Below are 26,556 nucleotides of genomic sequence, written 5' to 3' on the forward strand. Positions count from 1 at the left end.
AACTTCAATATATCACAGTTTGTCATACTTTGTTACATCTGCATCTCTGCCATTCCCTGCCTCCTACTTTCCCGTCCCTAGGTATGTTTTATTCTCTCCCTATACACTACGGTCTACCCATTGCCACATTATATCTCATTAATAACAGAACAAACTTAGAGTATATATCCTCAACATAGATTTGTGGATGGAGGAGTAACTTGGGTGATTGGAAACAGCAAAGCAGTGGGATTGATTTTTATTTCTCACTGACTCTTGGTTCTTGAGCCCTTTGAGAGCCTACATAGACTTCTTCCTGGTTGACTTACTGAGCCCCTATAATACATAGAGGAGGAGGCAAGGAATTTTAGCACCATAGAAAAGTAGGTCCATTAAATATTAAACTGTAAAACAAAAATTGACTCATAAATAGAGAACAAACTGGTGGTTTGGGGGGGTGGGTGAAATAGGTGAAGGGGATTAAGAGGTACAAACTTCTAGTTTTAAAATAAATCATGGGGACGAAAAGTACAGCATTGGGAATATAGTCAATAATATTGTAATAACTTTGTATGGTGACAGACGGTAACTACACTTAACTGTGGTGAGCATTTCATAATGTATATAATTGTCAGATCACTACGTTGTATACCTGCAACTAATATTGTATGTCAACTATGCTTCAGTAAAAAATGTATTCAGCTGTAAAATGAATTGGTGATCATAGATTGAAACACTCACACTGGTAACAGAGTTTAAATGTGAATTACTCCTTCAAACCCAGAAAGTTCTGATATAGCATTAATATTTGTTGCCATTTTATTTTAATTAAGGACAAATCCTTTGAGTGTTATGCATGACCTTTGTTTTCTGCTGAGTGAATAAGGTAGCAACTATACTTGAGAACATAGGTTGGAGGAGACTATATTGTTTTTCCTTATTTTGGTTCCATAATTAGGAGCAGTGTGGCATTTGGGTAGATTTTGCGTTAGTCAGAGTCTTCAGATTGCCGTTGGTCTTTTGGGTAACATGAGGTAGAAGTTAAAGTAGTATCTTCTTGGTATGAAGTTGAGCAAATTGAAATGTTTTTCTGCACATCTTGTTCTGAATTTATATCAGACGTAGAAGTGAAATGTGTGTCTTGTATTGAGCTTTGGCGGGAGGAACAATTAAAATCTGGCTTTTTGTCTTCTGACTGCAGGTTGTATAGGTCTTGGCTCTCAAGTTTCATGTTTTTTGGTTTGTTGTCTCTTGTTTGCATGGTGTCTATTTGCATATCTTCTTTTTGGATATCTGTGGATTTAAGGTCTTGTTGGTTCTTATCTTGATACTGACTGTCTTGAAATGGAATGCTTTGTAATTGTTGATGTCGAGTTATGGCATGCACAGTTTGGGCTTCCTGTTGTAGAGCTGTCTGCTTTAGGGATTCTTTCTCTAATAGATCTTGGGTTTGCAGGATTTGAGAGTCCCACTTTAGGGAATGTGGCATATCTACTTGCATTTCCTGCACTTTCCAATCTTTGCTTCTCCAGCTTTGAACTCTCCAGTCTTGGGATTGTTGGCCTGAAAATTGCCAGCCTTGATATTCTTGGATTTGGAATTGCCCATCTTGATGTAGGTGCTCTTGGACCTGCAGGTCTTCAGCTTGCTGGGTGTGTTTCATGAGGGATTGTCCCTTATAAACCTGTAGAGCTCTATCTTGTCTATCTTTGTGTTGTTTCTTTGGGGATTGCTTCTCTTTGTCCTGTTGATCTTCACCTTGTACATATGGGATTTGTTCCCTTTTGGGTTGTTCCCATTGAGCTAGCTGGCCTTCAGCTTGCTGATCTGGGTATTGCTGTCTGTCTTGCTTAACTTGGATTTGCTTATCTATGGAGTGCCTCTTTGGGGATAGCCAGTCCTTGATGTGCTCGTCTAGGGATTTCCTTTTTGGAGATTGCTGGCCTTGAATTTGCAGGTCTGGGGATTTCTGTTTTGGATATTGCAAGGCTTTGTTTTGCTGCTCTAAATTATGTGACTTTAGAGATGGATGATTTTTGTTTTGCCAGTCTAGGAATTGCCACTTTGAGGATTTCCTGCTGTGGAATTCCTCCTTAGATTTCCATTCTTGGGTCAATAACTTGACTTCTGATTGCATGTCTTGATATGCTACTTGCATAAATTGCTGGTTTTGATGTTGAAGGGACTGCTGATCTAGGCGTTTTATATTAGAGGACTGTGCAGCATGGAATGTTGGAGCTTCAAATAGCACGACTTGTGCTGGCAGAGCTGGTACTTGGGAAAGCAGATCTTGGTTAGTTATGCCTTGGGATGGTGGATATGGGGATATCATGTCTTGGGATGCCATGTTTTTAGATGGTGTGTTCTGGTATGACATATCTTGGTATGGTACATTTTGAGATGAAATGTCTAGGGATTGTGTGTCTTGGGATGATATGTCTTGGTATGGCATGTCTTCCGATGTCCGGCCACGAGGCTGTGTGACATAGGGTGTTGGGGCTTGTACTGGCAGAGCTTGGGACAGCAAGTCTTTGGGTGGTAACATTTGGAGTTTTTTTACAGAATAGGATGGAAAAACTTGGAGTGGTGGAGCTAGGGACTGCACCATTTGGGTTTGCTTTCTTGGGGGTTGTGCAATGGCAGATTTTAGGTCTTCGTCTTTCAGTTGTTCAATGTATGGAGTATTTTCTGTGGGCTTTTTCTCTGATGTGGGAGACAAAGATTTCAGCTTAGTTTGTTTTTCATGATGTTGTGAAGGTGGAGGGATATTTTTATGTTCATCTAGCACAGATGCAGAAGATGTATAGTAAATATTGCTGCCTCTCCTCCTTGAATGTTGAAAGGCTACAGGATTTCTGGAGATTCTTAACTTGAAGAAAGTATAGCCTCCAATGAAAACAGGTTGCTTGTTTGTTGTTGAATCATCAGTGGAAGACTGTTCTTGAAGCTCAAATTGTATTGCAGCATTTTCTTCAGGGGCAGATAGTTCACTATCTTGAGTAACATCCGAAGGCAAGAAAAATACAATCTATAAAACCAAGGGGTAGGGAAAACATTAATGTAACAGCCAACTTTTGATGTTCTTTTCTTCTTGTATTCCCAAATGATTTTTCATCTCTGCCTTCACAAGGAGTCAGAAAACAGATACCATTACTAGCACTGCCTTTGCCATCAACTCATTGGTTTTATTTTGGACAAGTCATCACCCACTATTATCTCAAATATTGAAAAGGGGCATTTGATTAAGATTGTCTGAAATATTCTTTCCATACTTAATATTATAAGGCGTCTCAGAAATTTAAAATGATCCACTTGGTATTCATATATTCAGTTTTTTTGGCTTTTTAAAAAAGATTTATTTATTTCAGTAAGAGAAAGAGCAGTAGGGAGGGGCAGAGGAAGAGGGAGAGAGAAACTCAAGCAGATTCCGTGTGGAGCCCAATGTGGGGCTCCCCAGTCTCATGACCCTGAGATCAGGCCTGAGCTGAAACCAAGAGTCCAACATTAAGTCTAAGAGTCCAACACTAAGTCTAACTTAATGTGCCACCCAGGTGTCCCCATATATTCAGTTTTATAATGGTTTACTGTTCACCTACTAGATGAACTAGATACTGGAGATAAAAAATAATTTGATGTAGGTCTCATCTATAAGGTGTTCACAATGGTAAGTATACCAAGATATAAATAGATAGCAATACAATTTAGCAAATGCTATTATAGAAATAGATACTAAGTGCTTTATGGGAATGTAAAAGATGACCTAATTTTGAGTGCCAGGAAATGCTTCATTGAGGAGTGCTATTTGATCCATGTCTTGATGGATGAGTAGGAATTCCTTAGGCAAAAAGATCAGATGAAGTAAGATAAGAGTTGAAATCCAGGTAGAAAGAAACAGTGGATACCAAAACACCAGGTTATGATGCAGCATTGTGTGATGGCAGATGGTAAGCAGTTAGATATTGTTAGATATTATGCTAGGTGCTATAAATTGAATCTTTGTGTCCCTCCAGATTTATATGTTGAAACCTAATCTCCAATGTGATGGTATTTAGAGGTAGACTCTTTGGGAGGGAGATTAGATTATGGGGCTGTGGGGCCCTTGTAAATGGAATTAGTGCCCTTATAAAAGGACCCCAAAGAGCTCCCTTGCCCCTTACTCCATTCAAGGACACAGTGAAATTACCAGCTATGAACCAGGACTCTGAATATGCCAGGACCTTGATCTTGGACTTCCCAGCTTTCAGAACTATGAGTAATAAATATTTGTTGTTTAAGCCACTCTGTCTTTGGTATAGCAGCCCAAATGGACTAAGACATAAATAGATACCAAGAAGTGGGAGTGCTGCTGTAACAAATATCTAAAAATGTAGAAGCAGATTTGGAACTGGGTAATGTTTGGAGACTGGAGAAGACTGGAGGTGCATACTAGATAAAGCTTATATTGCTGTGAATGGACTGTTGAGGGCAGTTGTGGCGAGGGCCCAGGAAGAAAAAAGGAGAGCCATAGATAAAGCCTCAGTCTTCTTAGAGAATACCTAAGTAATCCTGAATGAAATGTTGGTGGAAATATGAAAGATAAAGGTCATTCTGATGAGGTCTCAGACAGAAATGAGGATATGTTATTGGAAACTAGAAGAAAAGTGATTGTGGCTATAAAGTGGCAAAGAACTTGGCCAAATTGTATTTGTGTTCTAGTGTTTTATGGAAGGTAGAACTTGCAATAGTGAATGAAATGATGAAATTTCATGTAGTAAATAATATTAATAATTAATAATAAGTATTTTATGAAATAAATAATAAAATTTAGCTGAAGCTATTTCTAAAAAGTGTTGAAAGTGAGCCTTGGCTCCTTCAGACAGCTAGTAGTAAAATGTGAGAAGAGAGAAATTATTTAAAAATGGAATTGTTAAGCAAAAATGAAGCAGGACTTAATGGCTTGGAAGATTCCCAGTCTAACCATATTGCAAAAAATGAGAACACTAGGAGCATGACCAAGTGACTTGTTTGATGAAGAAATTGGTATAGGTCAGCCATCTCAACAATAGCCAGAACCTATTCTCCAAAACAATGGAAGAATGACACCAGAGGTGATTCAGAGAGCGTCAGGGATGCCACTCCTATCATGGGCCCAGAGTAAAAGGCCCTGGGAGAAGAATGGTTTCAAAGGATAAGACCACCTCTCTGGTTTCAAGCTGAGCCAGAATGCCCCCTCTCAGTGTCTCAGAGGTAGGCCACTGCAGAGAGCTGCTGCATGGGCTGCGACCAGCTGAGCCATGGGATCATGACCACCTCCACTGAGATTTCAAAAGATAGTGCTGCCTGACAGAGACATGGGCTTGGGACCCCAACCCAGAAGAGCCACAGACATGGGACTCCAGCCCAGGAGAGCCAGAGGACCCAGGAAGAGAGCTGCTGCAGGGGCAGAACTCAGGTGATGAGTTACCGTGGGGCCTTCCTGCTGAGCCATAGGGGTGATGTCACCCCCACAGTGAGCTTGGAAGTCAGAGCACTGAGCCAAAGAGGATTATTCGTGAGCCTTAAGGTTTGTTTTGCCCTGTTAGGTGTTAGACTTAATTGGGACTTGAACTTTATTTTTCTTTTTCCCTATTTCTCCTTTTTGGAAGAATGCACCATTGTATTTTGGAATTTTGGTATCATAACATGTTTGGTTTCATAGGTTCACAAGCAGAGGGGAATTTGCCTCAGGATGGATCATATGTTGAGTCTTACCCCTATCTGATTTAGGTGATATTTAGATAAGACTTTGGACTTGACTTTAAAGTTAATGCTGAAACAAGATAAAACTTTTGGAGCTATTGGCATGGAAATAATATATTTTTCATATGAAAAGGACATGAATTTGGAGAGCGGGAAGGGATGGAATACTACAGATTGAATGTGTTCCCCCTAAATTCATAAGTTGAACTCAATCCCCACCGTGATGGTATTTGGAGGTGGGGCCTTTGGGAGGTGATTAGATCATGAGGGTGAAGCCCTTATGAATGGAATTAGTACTTTTATAAAAAGAAACCCAGACAATGCCTTTTCCCTTCCCTCCTTGTGAAGGCACAATGAGAAGATAGCATCTATGAACCAAGAAGTGGGCACCCACCAGGCTCTGAATCGACTAGCACTCTGCCCTTGGACTTCCAGCCTCCAGAACTCTGAGAAATTTTTGTTATTCAAGCCACCCAGTCCATGGTATTTTTGTTATAGCAGCATGAATGTACCAAGACACTAGGCCAGGAAATTTGAGCTTGAGCTTAAAAAGTTTTTTAAACAACTAAATGACAGCAGCTGATACCACCTTTAGCCAATGCTTCCCATTCTTCACAATTTTTCTTTCTTTCTTTCTTTCTTTCTTTTTTTTGGGGGGGAGGGGTTGTCATTACAGACCAATCTACTGAGTCTTGTCAGCCTGTGGACACAGACCTTTCTAAGGTCATCCACAGAGTCAGAATAGACTACTTGTTCTATTTGATGAAGTGATTGGAACTCTGAGTGATTAAATGACCTAATTATGTTTACCTATTTGATTGATGGCTGGCCTAAAATGAGTCTTCATGTTCTCTTATACTACACATTGTCATTCCCCACCTAATTTGTTTTCACATCTATATTTTATCGCCATTGGAAGGCTATTTATGTGAGGATTAATAGCACTTTAGGGGACATTTCTGCATTTTTACTCACCCTCAAACTTTTGTTTCATTTGAATAGTAATTTTTTCATTTGTTAAAAGATTTGGAACCATGAATTATAATTTCTTTAACTTTATTCAGGATTTTAAGTGTATTCATCAGTGATTACCAGGTGCTAGACAAGGTTCCAAAGTCATCTCAAGTAATAGTTATTGTATTCCTATGAGGTTATTTGAGAGAACTGAGGTTCCAGCCAGTGTCACAGAGCTACTAACTTGTGAAGCTAGGAGTATATACTGCAGTGGAATTCCAGGTCCTGTGCTTTTCTCTCCATCTAATCTATTCTAATTTCTAATACATGCTTCTTTATAATAACCACTTATTAGTGGTTACACCTTACTCCAGGGTGGCTGTGACTGAAGACTATATAAAATAATGCTTTGGGCATGGTGATTGGCACAGAGAAGTTGACCTGTAAATATTAAGAGTTCCCTTTCCCTTTCTTCTTCTTGAGATCAGGGTGCATATTGCATAGTACCTTAGCATTCTCTGTTGTACTTTGCACATTGCTATGCCATTAAAAAGCCCTTTTTGTGGAATTAAATTGAATAGTTATTCAGTGTGAGTAATTTGTTTTAATATTGCTCCTAAAAAGTTTCATACTCTTCTGTGGTTGTATCAAGAAAAGAACAATACGTCAAATACCTGGGCTCAGATAATATAATAAAAAATGCAAGCTTGAGATGAAAAATTATAAAAGTTGATACTCATTCATGATAAAATGTTCTCTATAAATGAGGATAAGTTTAGTCTATGAAAACCTATAGGTAACATCATATTTAAGGGTAAAATGTAAAACTTTTCAATCTGTGGTTTGGAACAAGAAAAGATTGGGTATACTCAGCATTTAAAAAAAAAAAAAATTCCTGGAGGCTCTACACAGTACAATAAGTCAAGAAAAATAAAGAATAAAATTTGCAGATAAAAATGTTTTCATTTACTGGTATAACCATTATCTACTTAGAAAATTCTAGGAAATCTATACAAAAGCTACTAGAATTAATAAGTTTATTAAAGTCTTAGTATACCGGTATATAAAAATAAATTACATTTCTATATGTAGGAATGGATGTTAGGAAAATAAAGTTTTAAAATATATGTATGATAGCAAGAAAAAACATGAAATACTTAGGGATAAATTTAACAAAATATGCAAAAGACTTATATACTGAAAACTACAAAATATTGCTGAGACAAATGAAAGGAGATGTAAGAAAATGTAGACGTATTCTATGACATGGGCAAGCAGACTAAATATTACTAATAAGTAAATTTTTCCTAAATCATTTATAAGTTTAGTGAAACTCCAATCAAAATCCCAGTAACATTTTTTAGGAATTGATAAACTAATTCTAAAACTTATATGAAAATGTATAGGATGTAGGACAGCCAGAAATGATTTTGAAAACAAAAAAGTTAGAAGATTTACACTATCTGATTTTAAGAATTATTCTAGGGGAACATCAGAGAAGAAAGCAGAATAGGAAGCTCCTGGAATCTGTCTGTTCAGCTAGACAACAATTGTACTGGCAGAAATACTCTGAAATAACTACTTTGCAACTCTGGAGTCTATGTGAACACTTGCAGCTTCCAGAGGAAAGGTTGGCTGGTAAATTCATAGGTTATGTCAGTCAATTTAAGCCATCAGCATGGTAGTGACTATTTATCTCCCACTCCGAGCCCCTGACATGGGAGATGGCAACCCATGTTGCTGGAGCCAGGGTGGGCAATTAGAATCATGTCTTCCAAGTATCAGGTTTCTTTCTTTTTTTTTTTTTTTAAGATCATTTATTTATTTATTTGACACAGAGAGACACAGCGAGAGAGAGAACACAAGCAGGGAGAGTGGGAGAGGAGAAGCAGGCTTCTTGCAGAGCAGGGAGCCCGATGCGGGGCTCGATCCTAGTACCCTGGGATCATGACCTGAGCCGAAGGCAGACGCTTAACGACTGAGCCACCCAGGGGCACCTCAAATATCAGGTTTCTGTATTCTTATTGCAGATTGCTGCTTCTGATCACTGATGTGTAGGCACAGAGGCTAGATGCCATTATTTCAACCCATACTAGCTGAAACCACTTCTAGAGAAAATTATTCAACTTCCAACTATTTTTGTTTTTTGGGTTTTTTGGTTTATTTTGTTTTCTTGATATTTAAAAACAATGGTATTTATGGGAGAATGTAGAAACCCACCATGCATGAAATGTTTCCCCCTGAGATCAAGAATCAGATAAGAATACCGCTTTCACCACTGCTACACAACATTGTAGCGGAAGCTCTAGACAGGACTGTTAAACAAGAAAAAAAAGTAAAAGTCATCCAAATTGGAAATGAATAGTGAAGCAGATGCCATAATCCTATATAGGGAACATGACAAGGAAACCAAAGAAAGTTATTAGAACTAATAAACAAATTCAGCAAAGTACAACATATGAGACCAACACACAGCAGTCAGTTGTGTTGCTGTATGCCAGCCATACGCATTCTGAAAAGAAGATTCAGAAAGCAATTCTATTTACAGTACCACCTAAAATAATTAAATACTGAGGAATAAATATAATCAAGGAGATGGAAGAGTTCTGTGCTAAAAGCTGCAAAATATTGCTGAAATTAATTAAAGTAGGTCTAAATAAATGGAAAGGCATCCCGTGTTCATCATAGGAACAGTTGACATTGTTAAGATGCCAATATCACCCAAAGCCATCTGCAGCTTAAATGCAATTCCTATCAAAACTCCAACAGCCTTTTTCTCAAAAAGGGCAAAATCATTTCTCAAATTCATATGGAATTCCAGGGGACCCAAATGGTCAAAAAACATCTTGAAAAAGAATAATGTTGAAAAAAATCACACTTCCCAACTTTGAAACTTAATACAAAACCACAGTAATTAAGACAGTGTGGTACTGGTATAAAGGCAGACCTACAGACTAATGGAGTCGCATACAGAGTCAAGAAATAAACCCTCACATGTATGGTAGATGGGTTTTTTTAAAAATTTGTTTATTTGAGAGAGTGCATGGGAAGGGGCAGAGGGAGAGGGAGAGAAAATCCCAAGCAGACTCTGCCCTGAGCATGGAGCCTGACGCAGAGCTCAGTCCCCCGACCCCAAGATCATGACCTGACTGAAACCAGTCAGATGCTCAACCAGCTGCGCCACCTAAGCACCCTCATAGATTGATTTTTTTTTTAAGATTTTATTTATTTATTTGACAGAGAGATAGAGAGCACAAGTAGGCAGAGCAGCAGACAGAGGGAGAGGGAGAAGCAGGCTCTCCGAGGAACAGGGAGCCCAACATGGGGCTCGATCCCAGGACCCTGGGATCATGTCCCAAGCTGAAGGCAGCTGCTCAACTGACTGAGCCACCCAGATGACCCATCATAGGTTGATTTTTGACAAGAGTGCCAAGACCATTCAGTGGGGGAAATGATAGTTTCAACAAATAGTGCTGGAAAACTGGATATCCACATGCAAAAAACTGAATTTGGAGCCTTGCCTTACACCATATATGAAATTGAACTCAAAATGGATCAAAGATCTTATGCTAAAAGTAGCCAAAGCTATAAAACTCATAGAAAATATTGAGGGAATTCTTCATGACATTGGATTTGGCAGTGATTTCCTGGATATGACACTAAAAGCACAGACAACAAAAGAAACAAGTAGTAACTGAACCTCATCAAAATTAAGAACTGTCATGCATCGAAAAATACTGCCAGAACAGGAAAAGACCACCTACAAAATGACAGAAAATATTTGCAAATCATATATATACTAAGGGGTAATATCTAGAATGTATAAAGAACTCCTACAGTTTAACAACAACCACCACAACAAAAACAACCCAATTAAAAATGGGCAAAGGACTATATAGCTATTTCTCCAAAGAAGATATACAGTCAAGAGGTGCATGAACAGCTACTCAACATCACTAATTCTAGGAAATTCAAATCAAAATCACGATGAGATATCTAAAACTGCATACCCATTAGGATGGTTATTATAATGAAAAGAAAGGAAATAACAAATGTTGGCGAGGATGTGGAGAAATTGGAACCCTTGTGCACTGCTGATGGATTTTAAATGTAAAATGATGCAGCCATTGTCAAAACATTTTTACAGTTTCTCAAAAGGTTAAATACAGAATTACCATATGACCCAAGGAATCACACTCTTAGATATATATATATATATCCAAAAAGAATTGACTAGAACAGATATTTGTATACCAGTGTGCCTAGCAGCATTATTCGCAATAGCCAAATGGTGCAAAAAAGCTGTGTCCATCAACAGATGAATGGCTAGACAAAATGTAGAATATACACAAAAATGGACTACTGTTCATCTATAAAAGGAATGAAATTTTTATAGATGAATATGAATGAACCTGGAAAACATTATGTTTAGTCAAGTAAAGCAGATACAGAAGGACAAGTATTATATGATTTCACTTTTATGAATTATCTAGAATAATCAGTAGATAATGGAAAGTAGGCATAGAGACATAAAATAGACTAGAAGTTACCAGGGACTGGAAGGAGAAGGAAAGAGGAGTTATGTTTATGGTACAGAGTTTGTATTGGGGTGATAAAAAAGTTTTGGGCATAGATAATGGTGATGGTTACACATCATTCTGAATATATTTAATGCCACTGGATTGTATACTTAACAAATGGCTAAAATGATAAATCGTATGTTATGTATATTTTACCACAATAAATAAAGGTTCCTATACTGAAGCTGCAGAAATTAAGACAGTGTGGAATATGTGGAAGGATAGACATACAGATCAATGGGACAAAATAGTGTCCAAAAGAAACCTATAAATAAGAGGTCAATTGATTTTCAACCAAGGTGCTACGGTAATGGGGGAAAACAGTGCATCTTCAACAAATAGCATCGGCATAGCTGAATATCTCCATGGTGGGGGGGTGTATGAACTTCTTACCTCACAGCTATATAATATGTAAAAGTTAACTTGAAATCTGTTACAGACCTAAACACAAAAGCTAAAACTATAAGACTTCTACAAGAAAATAGAGAAGAAAATCTTTACAATCTTGGTATAGGCAAAGCTTTGTTAGAACACGAAAAGGACTAACTATAAAAGAAAATGTATCATAAGTTGGACTTCAACAAGTTTGTTATTTGAAAGAAACTATTAAGAAAATGAAAAGGCAAGCCAAAGCTGGGAAAAATAGTAGCAATACACATATCTCAGAAAGGGACTTGTATTAAGAATCATTTAAGTTTTTATAACTCAATAAGATAATGCAATAAAAGTTGGCTAACAATTTGAACAGACACATCTCCAAAAAGAAAAAAAAAAAGATATACAAATGGACAATAAACACACAAAAAACTCATTTGTCATCAGGGAAATGTAAATTAAAACTACAATGAAATTCTATGTGCCCCCTAGAAGAGCAAAATTACTAATACAACTGGCAATTCCAAGTGTTGGTGATTATATAGGGCAACCTGGCAGGGAGATAAGGAGCTATGTCTGAACAGAGATGACTGGATAGCAGAAAGGACAGGAAAAAGAAGCATAGTTATCTCAAAGGGTGGAGTGAACCATCAATGTTATATACCTCTCACATATTGCTGATAAGAATGCAAAATGATATACCACTTTGGAGAACTGTTTGACATTTTCTTACAAAGTTAAACATCCACTTGCCATCTGACCTAGCAACCAAATCCTAGATACGATGCTCTAAGAGAAATGAAACCATATGTCTACACAAAGACATAAACTCAAATGTTCATGGCAACCAAATGCCCATCAGGAAGTACATGGATAGTCAAATTGTGACGTACCCTCACATAAACCCTCACATAAACCCTCACATAAAAAGAGCATAGTATTGATACATGCAACATCATGGATGAAGCTCATGAATATGTTGCTTGGTGGAAGAAGCCTAGACACAAAAGTACTATTTATGATCCATGTATATGAAGTTTGAAAAAGTAAAAACTATCAAGACAGAGATAGTGACTGTGAAGAGGTTCCAGAGAATCTTTTGGGATGATAGGAATTCACTATATATATATATTTAAGATTTTATTTATTTATTTGAGGAGAGAGAGAGAGAGCACAAGCAAGGGGAACAGCAGAGGGAGAGGGAGAAGCAGGTTCCCCGCTGAGCAGAGAGCCCGATGCTGGGCTATATCCCAGGACCCCAGGATCATGACCGGAGCCGAAGGCAGACGCTTAACCAACTGAGCCGTCCAGGCGCCCCAGGAATTCACTCTATCTTGATTATGATGGTAGCTAAACAGGTGTTTACAATTTGTCTAAACTTGAATTAGGTACACTTAAAATGGGTGCATTTTACTGTTAGTAAATTATGCTTCTATAAAATTGATGTAAAAAAGAAAAAACTCCACATAACACAGGGCGTGGAACTGTTTTTTGGAATTTAGAGAGCAGGTTCTGGAGCCTCATTATTTTAGTCAGAACCATGATGTTCTATGACACTGGAGAGGGTACTCTTTGTGCTTTAGTTCTTTCATAGGTAAAATAAGGGAGTCTTGATAGTTTTGATGAGTATCGCTGTTAAATATTTTTCTTCTCTGCTTCCCCTCTGGTGAGGGGATTGTCTCATACACCCTTATGGCCCAGGTATAAGCTCCCCATGACATAGTAATATGGGTTCCCATTAACTCTACGTCTCGCTTCTCTTCATATATTTTGTCAGGGAGATAAGGAGCTATGTCTGAACAGAGTCTACTGGATACCGTAGAGGGCAGGAAAAAGAAGCATAGTTTTCTCAAAGTGTGGAGTGAGCCATCAATGTTAAGCTTATCTCTCCTTGACCCTCTTCACCTTAGAAGTTTTAGTTCAGCATCTGAGAATACTGCTCGGGCAACTAATAGACCAGAGGTCATCCTGCAGTGTCCCAGTGGGAACCCGTTCTTAAAACAACACTGAACGCACCTCATCAGAGTTTGTCCAGCACTTGCTTCTGAAGGAGGCGATAGTCACAGCGATGCTGAGCTCTACTATGCTGATGATCAGTAAGACTGACAAAATTCCCTGCAGATAATGAGGATAAATATATGGCATTTGGAATGAAAGCTGTATCATATTAAAGATATAAGCCAAGAACTACTTACGCTGTATGACCACCTAGGGGAAAATCCACATTTTAGATGCTTCCATAGCCATCAGTGATTGAACAATTTTCATCTTACGTCTTTTTGATAAGCAGAGAAAACAAACTCCAATGCCTATAGGAGCTAGGCAACCATCCCAAATGAGTGGAACAGTTAGGAGGGAGACAGTAGAGAATAAGGGTATTCCTAGAATGTGTCCATTAATCAGTTCTGAACAATAGTTGCCACGTGGGGACATGCGCCCCATGATGTTTTTTTTTTTTTCCCAAGGAAGCTGGATATGCATATTGTTTAAAAAGATTTTATTTATATTTATTTGACAGAGAGAGAGACAGCAAGAGAGGGAACACAAGCAGGGAAAGTGGGAGAGGGAGAAGCAGGCTTCCCACTGAGCAGGGAGCCTGATGCAGGGCTCTCTCCCAGGACTCCCAGGATCATGACCTGAGCCGAAGGCAGTCGCTTAATGACTGAGCCACCCACGCGCTCCTGGATATGCATATTTTTGTGAAATTTTCCAGCTATTCATTCACTTGTGTGAACCAAATAGAACATATCTGCAGGCTGGATATAGCCCACAGATTGCTGTTTTGCATACTGCTTTAAGGTAATAGATCAAAAAAGCAGAGTAAGAAATAGCATGGTGTCCAGAAAGCTTGGGCTGGGGAGACTGGAAGAGCTGGTTGTGGTCAGGCCACACTTAACCTGGCCAAGTAACAGTCTGTCTGAACCTTGGTTTCCCTGCAACACATTCAGAAGCTTGGGTATTCCCCTATTTGTTGGTAAAACTGAAATGTATGAAGCGTCTACCGTAAATTTGCTGTTGGACAAGACAGACCTGCTCCTGGTCATTGTGGAACTTATATCGTAATAAGGGAGGCAAACAGTGGCACTAGACATAATTAGACAATTATTTACTTAACTAAGTTAGAACAAGTGCCATGAAAAAGTATTAGGAGCTATGTACTACTGTAATGGGAGATCCAAACAGGCCAGCACTGAGAGGGGTAGAGGTGCAATCAGGAAGGACTCCTCAATGAAGTGAAGTTTAAACTGAGGTTCAAGAACGAGGAGGAGTTTTAATTGGGGAGGTGGAAAAGGGTAGGCACCAGGCTGGGAAACATTGGAAGCAAGAGAAAGCTGGTCTTATGGTCCTGGGGCAGCGGGTATTTAACACATTAAGGAATTTGAGGAAGTCCCGGATGTGTGGAGTAAGAAGGATAAAGACCTGGAACAATGTTGGAAAGGTAGGCAAGGTAGGTGTTATAGAGTCTTGTAAGCCTTTTAAGATTTGGGTCTTAATTCTGTGTTCCACAAGAAGCCATTGCGTAATGTGCTCAGATTTGCACTTTTAAACGATGGCTCTGGCCATAGTGCAGACAGTGGATTATCTTTGAGACAGGGGTCCATTCATGAGATGTCTAGAGCCCACTGTTCTGGCTTTTTTTTTTTTTTTTTTTTAAGATTTTATTTATTTATTTGACAGAGAGAGACACAGCGAGAGAGAGAACACAAGCTAGGGGGAGTGGGAGAGGGAGAAGCAGGCTTCCCGCCGAGCAGGGAGCCCGATGTGGGGCTTGATCCCAGGACCCTGGGATCATGACCTGAGCCGAAGGCAGACGCTTAACGACTGTGGCTTTTTTTTTTTTTAAAACTTATTTGTGACATTTAAATTACACCAAGGAATTGTGGAGTCAGACATGTGAGATCTTGGAACGGATTCTCCCTGATTCTGTATATAGAAACTAATCCTGCAGTTGCCATCCATGCACAGTCAAAAATCTTTCAGCATACAGTTTCTTCCTGATACATACTAACATAATGTACAGTAATGATCTCCAATCCACTAGAAAAAAGAGTAATGGATTATAATGTTGTATGTCTCGGCCCAATTAGGACAGGGTTGTATTCCTCATACAGTTTTCTGGCTTTCATTAGTAACTTTTTTTGAGTCTAATTCTGGAGTTTATCTCAGAACATATGAGAGTGTTCTTAGGCTCGCTTTTATGGGTGATTGTGAGGATTAAATAAAATCTCATATCCAGGAACTGATAGCTCTTTTCTCTTTACTTCTTTATTGGGGGAGACAATTTCCCATGATTCTTTTTCACTTCCATCCAAACAGGTCAAATCTCATTAACATTCTAGGACCGAGCCTTCAAGATGTGGCTGACAGAAATAAAATGAAAGCCCAGGATTTACTTGGGGAAGTAAAGGGCAAGGCTTTTTGTAGTCATTGACATGCATAAAAATGATGTCATTGAATGCTTATTAGATAAATACTGAAAATTACACCTACAGTTGTATTTCCTGGCAACGATATATCTCATCTGCTGTAATGAATAAAATTGCTACATTTGTGTATAAATGCCTTATGTTCTAAAATTGTTAAAATACTTTATTAAGTGGCTCAAACATCTGCTCCCACTATATTTTTTTTAGTATTAATTGGGTAAACTTTATTTTTTTAAAGATTTTATTCATTTATTTATTTGAGAGAGAGATGGCAAGAGAAACCGCACAGGCTGGGGGAGGGGCAGAGGGAGAGGGAGAAGCCGACTCCCCACTGAGCAGAGAGACTGATGCAATGCCAGGCTCCATCCCAGTACATGGAGATCATGACCTGAGCCAAAGGCAGCCGTTTAACCGACTGAGCCACCCAGGTGCCCCGATTTAGGTCATTTTGTTCCTCACTAATTCTTTAAAGGTAAAATTTAATCCAATCCATGTCAGTACTAATAGTAATAGCCAAACCTATTGACCGTTCACACTGTGCCAGGCAGTGTTCTAATTTAAGTAATCCTCATGACGGGTGCCTGGGTGGCTCAGTTGGTTAAGCGACTGCCTTCGGCTCAGGTCATGATCCTGGAGTCCCTGGATCGAGTCCCGCATCGGGCTCCCTGCTCGGCAGGGAGCCTGCTTCTCCCTCTGACCCTCCCCCCTCTCATGTGCTTTCTCTCTCATTCTCTCTCTCTCAAATAAAGAAATTAAAAAAAAAAAAAAAAAAAGTAATCCTCATGACAACCCAATGCAGGTTGTATTCTTATCATCTTCATTTTCCACACACAGAAAACTGGGGCTCAGAGAACTTACAAAACCAGGATTCAGATCCTGAATCACAATATACTTCTCAACAGTCAGCTCAAATGCTAACTCAACTTCCATTGATGAATTGATGCATCATTAACATAGTTCAAGTAAGATTGTACAGATTCACCACACAGAGTAGGACCACTTACATTGAAAAGAATTCTCCCTATAACACATATTCCTTCGAGGGAAGGCATCTGGCAGTACTTGTGCTGGTCTCTGTAGCTGATAATGGTTAGAGTAATCCCGGCCACCGCCACCAAGGAACTGACCACGTTCATGGCCGTGACACCTTGTCCCTGAAAAATAGTTTTTAAAATAATATTAAAATAAATAAAAACCAAACCGAACCAAAAATACCCTGTAAGACATTCTTAGTGCCTTTGTCTTTCCAGATAGCCCGCGGGGATGAATTGCTCCATCAGGTCAGTATGTCTGAAAGGCATGATAAGTTAAATACCGATTCATTGAAGTCAAAAGACTAAGATTTAGAATGAGCCAGGAAGCCAAGAAAGGGAACAGGTAGAGAAGAAGGAGTGCTCTATGGTTAATGCTAGAGAAAACTTTCATTTTCTCCTAATGCATGGTCTTTCGTAATCTACAAGCAAAATGGTGTGTTAGGAGATACTTCGCCTTGTAATTAGACCTGATTTTGAGTCCTATTGAACTAGGACCTTGTACAAGGTAACTTAATCTCTTGGAAATCTCAGTTTTTACCTCCAAAAATGAGAATAACATCATTTTAGGGCAGTATCCAATTATTCATTTATTTTAACAAGTGTTTAGTGTGCCCCAACTATGTGTCCAAACACTGCATTAGGCCCATGAGACACAAAGATCGACACGGTAGATGAGGTCCTGCCTTTGTGTGGCTTACATTCATTCCCCCAGGGATTCAAACAGTAACCAACCAAATCACTAAAATATTTACTGATGGCAACAAATTTAGACTGGGGTTTAATGATTTCCATTCTTGGCTTCAGTGTCTCAACATGGAAGTTATAAAAAGTCCAGATTGCCCCACCAAATTCCCTTCACTCACTCTTTAAAGGAAAGGAAAACGCCAGGAAGGGGGAACTGTCTTATTCATACCTACTCCCAGCACTGCTATTGCTTTTTTAGATGAAAAACAAAGAAAAGCCTCATATCTCAATTCAGTAGATGCTACTGTATCTTGCTTGTGTATGCCTGTTGTGATGCGTAAAGCAGTGGTGCATCTACACAGCCCGTCCTATCCGGGAGCAGCTGTGGCTTAGTGTGGCAGGACTTGGAAGTATACCTATGACAAATGCTTACCCCAAGCACAGGTCTTTACTACAGACAGGCATTTTGGTAGAAAATGCACAGGCACATACAGATATTCTATCTCTATCCTCAGTCCTTTGCTCTTTCTGGGCTCTGTTCTGGCTCCCATAGGACATTTAATGGACTAAGATTTCTAAGTAAGCAATCCCCCATATGTATTGGGCATCATGGTTTACAAAGAATATGCCCAGCCTTTGTCTTTTTTTTTTTTTTTTTAAGATTTTATTTATTTATTTGACAGAGAGAGACAGTGAGAGAGGGAACACAAGCTAGGGGGAGTGGGAGAGGGCGAAGCAGGCTTCTGGCTGAGCAAGGAGCCCGATGTAGGGCTCGATCCCAGGACCCTAGGATCATGAACTGAGCCTAAGACAGACGCTTAACCGACTGAGCCACCCAGGCGCCCCCAGCCTTTGTCTTATCTGACCCTCATTATGGTTTTGTGATGTAGGCAGATCGGTTGTTATCCCCACATTACAGCTGAATAAGGTTCAGGGACTAAATGATTGTGAGTAATCCTGCAGTTGGTGTAAGAGCTGGGATGGAAAGCCAGATCTCCCGATGCCCAATTCAGTGTCCTGCCTCCGTGGTGTCTTGCCTGCCTTTGTCTGTGTAGATCTCAGTAAGTCAGGGGTCGGTCTGCCTATCCTTAGTTTATTCCTCAGCTCTGAAGGGAATTGATATGGAGAGAAGAACAGCATTTAGGCTTTATCTGCATTGTCTGTATTTATTTCTACAGGTAGAGAGAGACGGTGGCTTTCATCCCCTCAGAGCTTTCCTATGGTCTATAGCTATCCCTAGAGGAAAATGGCAAAGGACCATAAAAATACAGTTAAAATGGCTTTAAGAGAACCCTTTTATCTCCAGAGCCTTAAAAAAAAAATGAGTTGTTAGAAGGGAGTACAAACTTTTAAGTATCTTTTATACATAATACCTTTTTTTTAAAGATTTTATTTATTTATTTGAGAGAGAGAACAGAGCAAGAGAGAGCACAAGCAGGGGTGAGAGGTAGAGGGAGAGGGACAAGGAGACTCCCCGCTGAGTAGGGAGCCCAATGTGGGGTTTGATCAGGACCCTGAGATCATGACCTGAGCCAACCAACTGAGCCACCCAGGTGCCCCTATACATAATATCTTACTAAATTCTCAGAATAACCCTTTGAAGTAAGTACTTTTCCCTTCAAGTTGACACAGCAATGAGTGATAGCCTTGATTCCATCCCAGAATGATCTGGCATCAATATCAGACTCTTTCCTTCAGACTTTGAGCAGGTACCAAAGAAAAGCTTCTGTTGGCAGGGGTGAGGGGCAGGGAGATTGCAGTGATCCTGGGATTGGTTTTGGTTAGAGTAGGGTTTCTCAAACTTTGCACTACAGACATTTGGGGCTAGATCATTTATTTTTTGTTATGGTAGACTTTTCTGTGCATTTTAGGATGTTTAGACACATTCCTGACTTCTACCTGTAGGTAACAATAGTACCCTGCAACCCAGTTGTGACAACTAAAAATGTCTTCAGATACTGTCAGATATTTTTGGGGGAGGAGGCAAAATTATTCCCAGTTAAGAACCACTGAGTTAGAGGAATGTAGAATGGATTCCAACAAGTAACTCTCAGATTACTTGACCAGGGAAATGGGAACTAGTAGAGGGGTGACATTGGCAAATAGGAATGCCCTGAACTGCAAATTTGATGTCTAAAGATTTTCTTGGGAGATCCTTTTTTACTAAAGGCTTTACATACAAAGATGATGTAAAACAAGTAGAAAGTCATAAATTACATAGAAGTCACAAAAGTAACTTACCAGACATTTTTCCTTGTCATTGATTCCTGTGAGGTATCCTGTAATAACATACTGTTAAGAAGAAAAGAAATAAAAGTTAACAGGAGATGTGTTTGACTCCCTTGTAATATAATCTCCAAAGTAAATTATATTGCAATATTATATATTATAATTTCCTTTGGAGATTATTGTAGTAGATATGTCTGTGAATCTCCTTGACCAAATAGTCTTTCCATCTGAGCATCAAGGAGGAAGAGTAGGCACTGATGTAAGATGAAATATTGTGTTGGGCATACTTAGCACTGAATAACACCCCTCTTGCCAGGGTCAGCTGGAAGAGGCAGGCCCCTCCTTAAGGTCCCAAACATACCACCCAGATGTTTTGCTGGGCTCTAAATAGAAAGATAATTCTGGGCTCTGGGCCTGGTGGAGGGAAGGGATGGGTGAGCTGTGTCTGCTCTAGCTAATGGAAGGAGACTTTCTCATGGCAGAACTCTCTAAAGGTTGATGTGGGGGCTTGAATCTATTATAGTTATCTCAGCCACTTCTTTATCTGGAACGTAAAGAGTCTACCTACCTATCTATGGACCCTTAGGTTGCTCCCATGTCTTGGCTCAATGTAATCCCCATCAAAATACCAACAGCATTTTTCACAGAACTAGAACAAATAATACAAAAGTACTAAATTTGTATGGAACCACAAAAGACCCTGAAAAGCCAAAGCAATCTTGAGAAAGAAAAACAAACTGGAGGTATCACAGTTCTAGATTTCAAGATATACTACAAACTTGCAGTAATCAAAACAGTATGGTACTGGCACAAAAATAGTTACATAGATTAATAGAACAGAATATAGAGCCCAGAAAGAAACCCATGATTATATGTTCAATTAATCTGTGACAAAGGAGGTAAGAATAAACAATAGGGAAAAGACAGTTTCTTCAATGAATGATGCTGGGAAAACTAAACAGCTACATGAAACTGGACCACTTTCTCTAACACCATACACAAAAATAAACTCAAAATGGATTAAACACCTAAACCTGAAACTATAAAAATCCTAGAAGGGAACATAGGCAGTAATTCCTCTGACACTGGCCATAGAAACATTTTTCTGGACATGTCTCCTAAGGCAGGGGTGTCACAAAAGCAAAAATAAAATTATTGGGACTAACTCAGAATAAAAGCTTTTGTACAGTGAAGGAAACAATCAATAAAATTTTAAAAGATAACCTACTGGATAGGAGAAGATTTTTGCAAATGATATATCCAATAAGGGGTTACTATCCAAAATATATAAAGAACTTACACAACTCAACACCAAAAAAAGCAAACAATCTGATTAAAAACTGGGCAAACGACCTGAATAGACATTTTTCCCAAAGAAGACATACACATGGCCAGTAGACACATGAAAAGATGCTCAATGTTATTAATCAATGCAAATCAAAACCATAATTGAGATATCACCTTACACCTGTTAAAATGACTAAAATCAAAAAGACAAGAAATAATAAGTGTTGATGATGATGTGGAGAAAAAGGAACTCTCACGCAATGTTGATGGGAATGTAAATTAGTATAACCACTGTGGAAAATAGTATGGAGGTTCTTCAAAAAATTAAAAATAGAAATGCCATATGAACTAGTAATTCCACTACTGATTATTTATCCAAAGAAAACAAAAAAACCCACTAATTCAAAAAGATACATGCACCCCTATGCTTATTGCAGTATTATTTACAATAACCAAGATATGGAAGCAACCTAAGTGTCCATTGATAGACAAATAGATAAGGAAGATGTGGTATATACAGTGGAATATTACACAGGTATAAAAAGGATGAGATTGTGCCATTTGAGACAACATGGATGGAACTAGAAGGTATTATGCTAATATAAGTCAAACTGAAAAAGACAGATACCATGTGATTTCACACATATGTGGAATCTAAAAAGAATGAATGACCAAACAAAAAGCAGATTCAGACCTATAAATACAGAGAACAAACTAAGAGTTGCCGGAGGGGAGGGGGTAGGGGATGGAGAAAATGGGTGAAGGGGAGAGGGACAAACAGGCTTCCAGTTATGGAATAAGTAAGTCATGGGAATAAATGGCATAGCATAAGGCATACAGTCAGTGATACTGTAGTAGAGATGTATGGCGACAGATGGTAGGTACAATTGTGGTGAACTAGCATAATGTATAAACTTGTCAAATCACTATATTGTACACCTGAAACTAATGTAACATTGTGTGTCAACTACACTAAAAAATTATCTACTCTCAAACTCCATTTCTGTATTTGCAAAGGAGAAGGTAGGATATTTGCCCATCTGATCTCCCATTGGTAGTAAGGAGCAAATGACTTATTCTACACACAGGGCTTTGGAAACTTTTAAACACTGTACACCTAAGAGCATTGTTACTGCAATGATGGTAATACAATGACCAAATGGAGTCACTCCTGTTGCCACAGAAGGGACTGGTTATCTGGTCTCCTTGGGGACCATATTCATGGGATTCATTATTCCAGAACCTGAGGCAGTTCAAACCAGTTGACTGTAATTTGTCAAAAGCTCCTAACTGACAGTACTCACAATAAGTGCTCCCCAGAACGGATATCCTGTGAGGAAAACGAGGGGAAATTTCTGGGAGAAATTGATGTAATTAAATGCAAATATAGTTCCGACGCCCACAATGATCAGTGCCAGCAGGATCTGGATAGCCTGTGAGGAAAGAAATGGGTCCATGAGATCACAAGTGCCCCAGCCTCTTTGGACTCTTCCAGATCCCTGGGGCATCCCGCTATGCTTATGTCACACCTCCCTCCACGTGAATGCCTTCCTCTTCTGTGTGCCAACTGCCTTTAGATTTGCAGAAAGTCCACTGTCTCTTTCCTCATCACACTTACATGGGTCCTGCAAGTTCACATTCCTCACTCTCATCCTGCACTACCTATTACATCCCCTGTATTACCAATTTACCTTGCACCAGACAGATTTAACTGTAAACTTGCAAGCTTCTTGAGGACAGAGACTGCAAACTATTCACCCTTACCTTTTTTTCCTTTTCTAGCTCCAGCATCCTACTTTTATCCCCACCCCCCAGCACACACATTTTCCACATCCAATATATGCTTTTGGAGTTACAGCTCAGCCTATTTCTCTAAAAGTTTGAAGTTTGCTGATCTAGAGTGGAGAAGCTGGGGTGAGTTCTATGTCTCATCTGCTCTTCAGGCAAGGGCCTGCCTAGAGGTGAGAGTAATCCAGTGGGTTTATCAGCCTGTTAGGAGTCTGCACCATGGTGGTCTTGGGGTTAGCAGCTCTTCTCAGGACAGAGCTTCTCCTCAAGCATTCTGGGTTTTTCCCCAGGCCACAACTCTACAGCATTGCACCACAAGTGATGATTTTCCTCTTGTACCAGGGATGAAAACTGTGTGTACAGCCCTCCTTTAGGTACATTTATGATTGAAAAATATTTTGTCTACCTTGTGGCTCACTATGGAGCTTTAAATATAATTTTCAAAGAAGTCCCAATGCCTATAACAGCACAAAAGGGAAGTTTAACCTCTCCATGAATGGCTTTTAGCTCCAAGGGAGGTGCCACCACACCCTGAAGTCACCTCCTCAATAAAATATTTGGAAAAATTACACCAGTTTCAGGCATCCTCTCTGCTAGGATTCAGAGAGCAGTACAAACTCCTCATGAAATAGCCCCAGGGGTGCCTGGGTGGCTCAGTTGGTTAAGCGACTGCCTTCGGCTCAGGTCATGATCCTGGAGTCCCTGGATCGAGTCCCGCATCGGGCCCCCTGCTCGGCAGGGAGTCTGCTTCTCCCTCTGACCCTCCCCCCTCTCATGTGCTCTCTCTCTCATTCTCTGTCTCTCAAATAAATAAACAAAATCTTTAAAAAAAAAAAAAAATACCTTTCAAAAAAAAAAAAAAAAAGAAATAGCCCCAGGATTTCCTCAGTGTTAGGAAGTTATAGCCAAACTGTGGAAAGAGCCTAGATGTCCATCAACAAATGAATGGGTAAAGAAGATGTGGTCTATATCTATAATAGAATATTACTCAGCCATCAAAAAGGATGAAATCTTACCATTTACATTGACGTGGATGGAACTGGAGGGGATTATGCTAAGTGAAATACGTCAACCAGAGAAAGACAGTTATCATATGGTTTCACTCATATGTGGAATTTAAGAAACAGCGCAGAGGATCATAGGGGAAGGGAGGGAAAACTGAATGGGAAGAAATCAGAGAGGGAGACAAACCATGAGAGACTCTTAACAATAGGAAATAAACTGAGGGTTGCTGGAGGGGAGGTGGGTGGGGGGGTGGGGTAACTGGGTGACGGGCATTAAGGAGGGCAGGTGATGTGATGAGCACTGGGTGTTATGTGCAACTGATGATTAACTGAACTCTACATCTGAAACTAATGATGTACTGTATGTTGGCTAATTGAATTTAAATAAAAAAAGAAAGATGCTTTCTAAATAAATACATAAACAAACAAACAAACACTCTATTTCTCAGAGTTAAATAAGCCCCCAGAAGCATTTCTAAGACATGCTTATAAATAAGACATTTCTAAGGCACACTGTGTGCATTTCTAAGCAGAACTTTTATTTCTCCTGTTAATCAAAATCTAGGGAAATGGTATTATTGGCTACATATTGGCTCTTCTACTGAAGATCAAATTATTTGTACAAGCAAGTGACGTAGAGGTTTTTATGATTAATCAAGAAGGAAACACTATAGACAAAAGGTAAGAGAAAAGAAGGGGAATCAAATCCCTTCCAGAAAAAACACCCATGCAGACACACCTGGAAAAATATCTTCTTTTCTCCCTTCCAGGAAAACCCACGGATGGGAGAGGACTTACCCCTAAGACTTTTGGTTCTCCCTTCAGGAAATCCAACAGAGAGGTATGAGGTTCATACGGAAATGCAGTCAGTACTGTATCATTTGGTTGTATAGTGATGACTTGGGTTGACCTTTTGACCTCGGATGATGACTCCATGATTCAATGGTAGAACTCTGTTAGAAGAGTGAGTGATTGAACATTGCCGCTAAAATCATGGTCTTCCATCAGTTTCACATGGAGTCCTTACCAATGAGCCTTAGTGATAGCTCTCCTCACTCCTGGAACCACAGAATCACAGTCATTGAGTCATAGAGTCTTAGAATTCTAGAGCATATCCAGGCCCTGGATCCTGGTAAAGGATCAATCTGGTTTTTCATAAGACCTCCTTTCTTGTCAATTTGATTAGAAGCAGGTGGTAAAGACAAAATAAATAGATGATGTACATGAAAACAAATCCCAGTACCTATGTTCATGAGATATAAGGGAACTGAAACTTATGAAATATCCATTATGTTCTAGGTACCGTAGACAGTGTTTTGTTTTGGTATCTATTAACCTTTATCCTGTTAACAATTCTATAGTGCCAAAACTGAGGTACAGAAAGACTATGTTGCCCACGGTAACATACTAAGGGATTGGGAAAGGAAGCAAACTCCACCTGTCTCTAAAATTTGTGTTTCTTCCACCCTCTTTCGAAAGGAGTTTCCCACTTGTTGATGAATTGTCTCACTTGCTGTTTAATCCTATTCCCTTGTAGTGTCAAAATCCATATTTAAGGAGGTATAGGACCAGATGTAGTTGCCACTTTAATAGAGAATATTTTAGCTTTCAGAAAGACAGGTAAAGCTAATGCTGCTCAAAGCCTTCCTGATTTAAACTAAGCAAGTACAATGAAAAGAACAGAAAGTGCCTTTTGGAATTTTGCTTCCCACATTTAATCCTTTATAGTCCTGTATTTGTTATAATTTTAACTATCAAACCACAAAGGTAAATGGTTTCATAAATCCAAAAAAATTATATGTACAAATGTTATCTTGAGTATTTCCAGCCTCAGCCCTGCTGGCATTTGGGGTCTGCTAATTCTTTGCTGTAAGGAGTTGTTTTGTTCATTGTCTCCACACATTGCCAAATGTGCCTTGGGGGTGGGGAGCAAAATCATTTCAGGTTGAGAACCATTGATGTAGAGAAATAATTGCAGACTGTGTTCTCGTTAATTTTTTTTTCTGATAGAATGACTCTTTGTTTTCACATCCAGACTTCAGAGAGGGTACTTATTTCTCCATACAACATTTTTCTACCAACATTTATTCAAGTGAATTTTAATTTATGTACCCAAAGTGCAAGGCAGCATTTTAAACAAAACAAAGTGTGGGACAAGTCTGTATTTAAATTGTAAGCAGAATTGATAGATCATCAGAATCATGTGGAGAAGTTTTGAAATGCATGCTGTGTCAGTAAAGGGGTGGTGCCCCCAGCATGGTACTGACCCAGACTGCAGCCATGCACTGCAAAAAGCAGCATCAATTTGTTACCAACCATTGTGATTATTTGGCGATCAAAGAATTATAGTACTTTAAGCATTTTTATAACCTGACATGTTAATTTACTATTAAATATTACTATTTAATATTTATTATTACTAGATATTTTACTGCCTTTTACTTACATTTTGGGACATTGGATGGGAGTTTGGGTTGACTAATAGCATACGGTTTTT

At 39.2% G+C, this 26,556-nt stretch overlaps 1 protein-coding gene across 1 annotated transcript; it reads right to left on the bottom strand.

The window, feature by feature from the left end:
- Positions 1-967: 967 nt before the first annotated feature.
- MS4A14 (membrane spanning 4-domains A14) lies at positions 968-24,995 on the bottom strand. Its single transcript, XM_036110623.2, has 6 exons — positions 24,858-24,995; positions 22,572-22,700; positions 19,993-20,043; positions 17,038-17,187; positions 13,623-13,721; positions 968-3,007 (listed from the first exon to the last, which is right to left on the bottom strand). The coding sequence occupies exons 1-6, from the start codon at positions 24,993-24,995 to the stop codon at positions 968-970; spliced, it is 2,607 nt and encodes an 868-aa protein (XP_035966516.1).
- Positions 24,996-26,556: the final 1,561 nt, after the last annotated feature.

Source organism: Halichoerus grypus, chromosome 11, assembly GCF_964656455.1.
Source record: "Halichoerus grypus chromosome 11, mHalGry1.hap1.1, whole genome shotgun sequence".
Classification (NCBI taxonomy): Eukaryota; Metazoa; Chordata; class Mammalia; order Carnivora; family Phocidae; genus Halichoerus; species Halichoerus grypus.